The following is a 2,577-nucleotide window of genomic DNA, read 5'->3' as shown; positions in this document are numbered from 1 at the left end:
TAGAGCTCACATAATTTTGTCAAACATATCATAAATGCTAAGCTAAGTTTGTCAAGGTACATATTTTTATTAATAATAGCTTTTACTAAGTCTAAAATCGTAAGGTTGGATGTCTCAAAAAATCCAAATATAATGAACTAGTCTTTTGGGGAAATATATCAAGATGTTCTTGGTATAATATTAAATTAACATGATACGATATAAGATGAACTTTCATCTTTGATAAAAGATATTAAATAGATAAATTCAACAATTCAAATATTTGTTTGTATACTTCAGCTACGTGGATGACTGATGTGCTCTCTTAACCAATAATTAACAAAAATCCAGCTAACTTCCTCTATACGAATATATATCTTATTTCGTTATAGGAAACGAAAACGAGGAAACGTATGAACAATAATAAAATAGAAAACCAATCAAATAAGTTTCTAATCATTTATCAATACCAAACGCTACCGCATTTTTGGTGAAGTAAATTATGTCAACATGTGAAAATATGAAAAACGTTTGTTTGTGATTATATCTTATTAAATTGTAAGATGATAACGTGTTCACACGTAGGATCTGACTGTGATCAATCACTGTCCACAGTGGACAGCTCTCATCTTTCTTCTATAAATCATTGAGCTTTTTCATCAAGTTAACGATATATCGATCAGGGTAATTAACTACTACTTACTATTAATTCCATTATCAAAACCATTTTTGCTTTTTGGTTCAGAGTCGAAATTAATGACGAAACATATTGTTAATGGCGGAAAAGAGATAATAGAGGAGGAAGAGAAGGCATTAATCGCTTCATCATCTTCACTGAAGCAGATGCCTTTCTTATCACTCAATCACGTCTCCTTTATCTGCAAATCTGTTCGTAGATCCGTCAAGTTTTACAGCGATGTTCTGGGATTCGTTCTTATCAGACGTCCTTCCTCCTTCGACTTCGAAGGCGCTTGGTGAGTGTCTCTTCTCTTCCATTTCTAATACAAATTTAAGTGGATATATTGCTATAAGCCACGACATGCAGTTAATATATAGTCAGAATCTACATAGAACATGCCATTCATGCAAAATGTTTTATAAAAATCCTGGAATGCTAAAATTTGATGATAAAGGTTGTTCAGCAATGGGATTGGAATACATTTGTTAGAAGTTGAGAGGACTCCAACAAAAACAGGAGTTATCAATCCAAAAGACAACCACATTTCGTTTCAGTGTACAGATATGGATCTCATAATCAAGAAACTTGAACGAATGGGTATCAAGTATGTGACAGCGGTAGTGAAAGAAGGTGGTGTGGAGGTGAACCAGTTATTCTTCCATGATCCAGATGGTTACATGATTGAAATCTGCAATTGCCATGTTCTTCCTGTGCTTCCGATCACCTCATGCCCTATCAAGAAGCTCCCAGCAGCTCCACAGATCGACAATGGCGGATCCTCCTTCTATGGTACTTTCAAATTTCTCACCATAAACACTTCTTTACTATTTGATATATACTAATTTGTTTATACAAGAAAAGCTAGTTAATTTGTATGTAACATTTTGATATCCGCAAATTGTTGAAAATGCAGAGAATATGAGCTCCGAGAATTACTATTGTGGAGAAGATGAAGTGTTGATGATGGACAATTTTTTAGTAGACATGATGGGTATCTCCTTTTAAGATCATAGAAAAGAAAATTAAATAGAGTGAGCTCGATTGAGGAAGATTTTTTTGTATCATTTGCTAAATTTTTCTTTAAAAGGAGAGTTATTAATCTTTGTGTACGTATTGTATAAAAGTAGTGGAAGAAGAAACAAAACCCCTTTGTAAAAATTCAAAATTCCCTTTGTTTTCTTCGAATCCAATATGTAATATGTTAATGTAATTGTGGATTCTTTAATACGAATAAAATTAAGCTCCAATACTATTGAGCTTTATTTAGTAAGCTATTTAAGTCATCTGTCACGTTTCCAAATGTTATGTTGCGCGTTTTTATTTATTGGGAGATGATTTGTACACAATAATTTTTTACATACACAACAATTGATGCTTTAAAATGTTGTACTATATAACTTTATAATACATAAATTTTTGTGTATGACAAAAAACTGTTATGTACGAATCATTTCCGTTATTTATTCATTTTTTTGTAATATGTTATATATTTTATTAAGAAGCTTATAGGATATACTATACGGTTGACAACTTAAAATAATATAAATAATTTATAATAATAACTTATTTGTTATAAAAGGATAAGTAACAAAACTCAAATTTATGTAGATAAATAAATATTAATTAAGAACCTACGACGGAAGTAGCATGACGCTTTTTTTTTTTTTTTTTTTTTTTTTTTTTTTAATTTTTTTAATTTTTTTGTAAAAATGAATGTATTATCATATTTTGTTTCAAAATTTAAAGCAACATGCTATTTTATGCTTAAATTTAAAGTAACATATTATAGTTGGACTAAAAATAAAAGACAAAACTGTAAATTTGGTCCTTATGGTTTGTAAAAAACTTTGGATATGGTCCAAAAAGTTTTCGACTTGCATTGAAGGTCCAAAATCAAAACTTTTTCGTGGTTTTGGTCC

The 2,577-nt window shown here is 30.3% G+C and overlaps 1 protein-coding gene across 1 annotated transcript; it reads left to right on the top strand.

The window, feature by feature from the left end:
• The first annotated feature begins 657 nt into the window (after positions 1–657).
• Positions 658–1,897, top strand: LOC111903665 (glyoxylase I 4). Its single transcript, XM_023899417.3, has 3 exons — positions 658–953; positions 1,113–1,447; positions 1,572–1,897. The coding sequence occupies exons 1-3, from the start codon at positions 736–738 to the stop codon at positions 1,661–1,663; spliced, it is 645 nt and encodes a 214-aa protein (XP_023755185.1). The 5' UTR covers positions 658–735; the 3' UTR covers positions 1,664–1,897.
• The last annotated feature ends 680 nt before the right edge of the window (positions 1,898–2,577 follow it).

This window comes from Lactuca sativa, chromosome 7, assembly GCF_002870075.4.
Source record: "Lactuca sativa cultivar Salinas chromosome 7, Lsat_Salinas_v11, whole genome shotgun sequence".
NCBI classification, from domain to species: domain Eukaryota; kingdom Viridiplantae; phylum Streptophyta; class Magnoliopsida; order Asterales; family Asteraceae; genus Lactuca; species Lactuca sativa.
This window is presented reverse-complemented; position numbering and strand designations above follow the sequence as displayed.

What these genes read in the sequence shown, in the direction of transcription:
- LOC111903665 (XM_023899417.3), top strand. Translation starts at nt 736, where the DNA reads ATGACGAAACATATTGTTAATGGCGGAAAAGAGATAATAGAGGAGGAA. An exon ending in TTCGACTTCGAAGGCGCTTG is followed by an intron (nt 954 to 1,112) that starts GTGAGTGTCTCT and finishes TTGATGATAAAG; the next exon opens with GTTGTTCAGCAATGGGATTG. An exon ending in TGGCGGATCCTCCTTCTATG is followed by an intron (nt 1,448 to 1,571) that starts GTACTTTCAAAT and finishes TTGAAAATGCAG; the next exon opens with AGAATATGAGCTCCGAGAAT.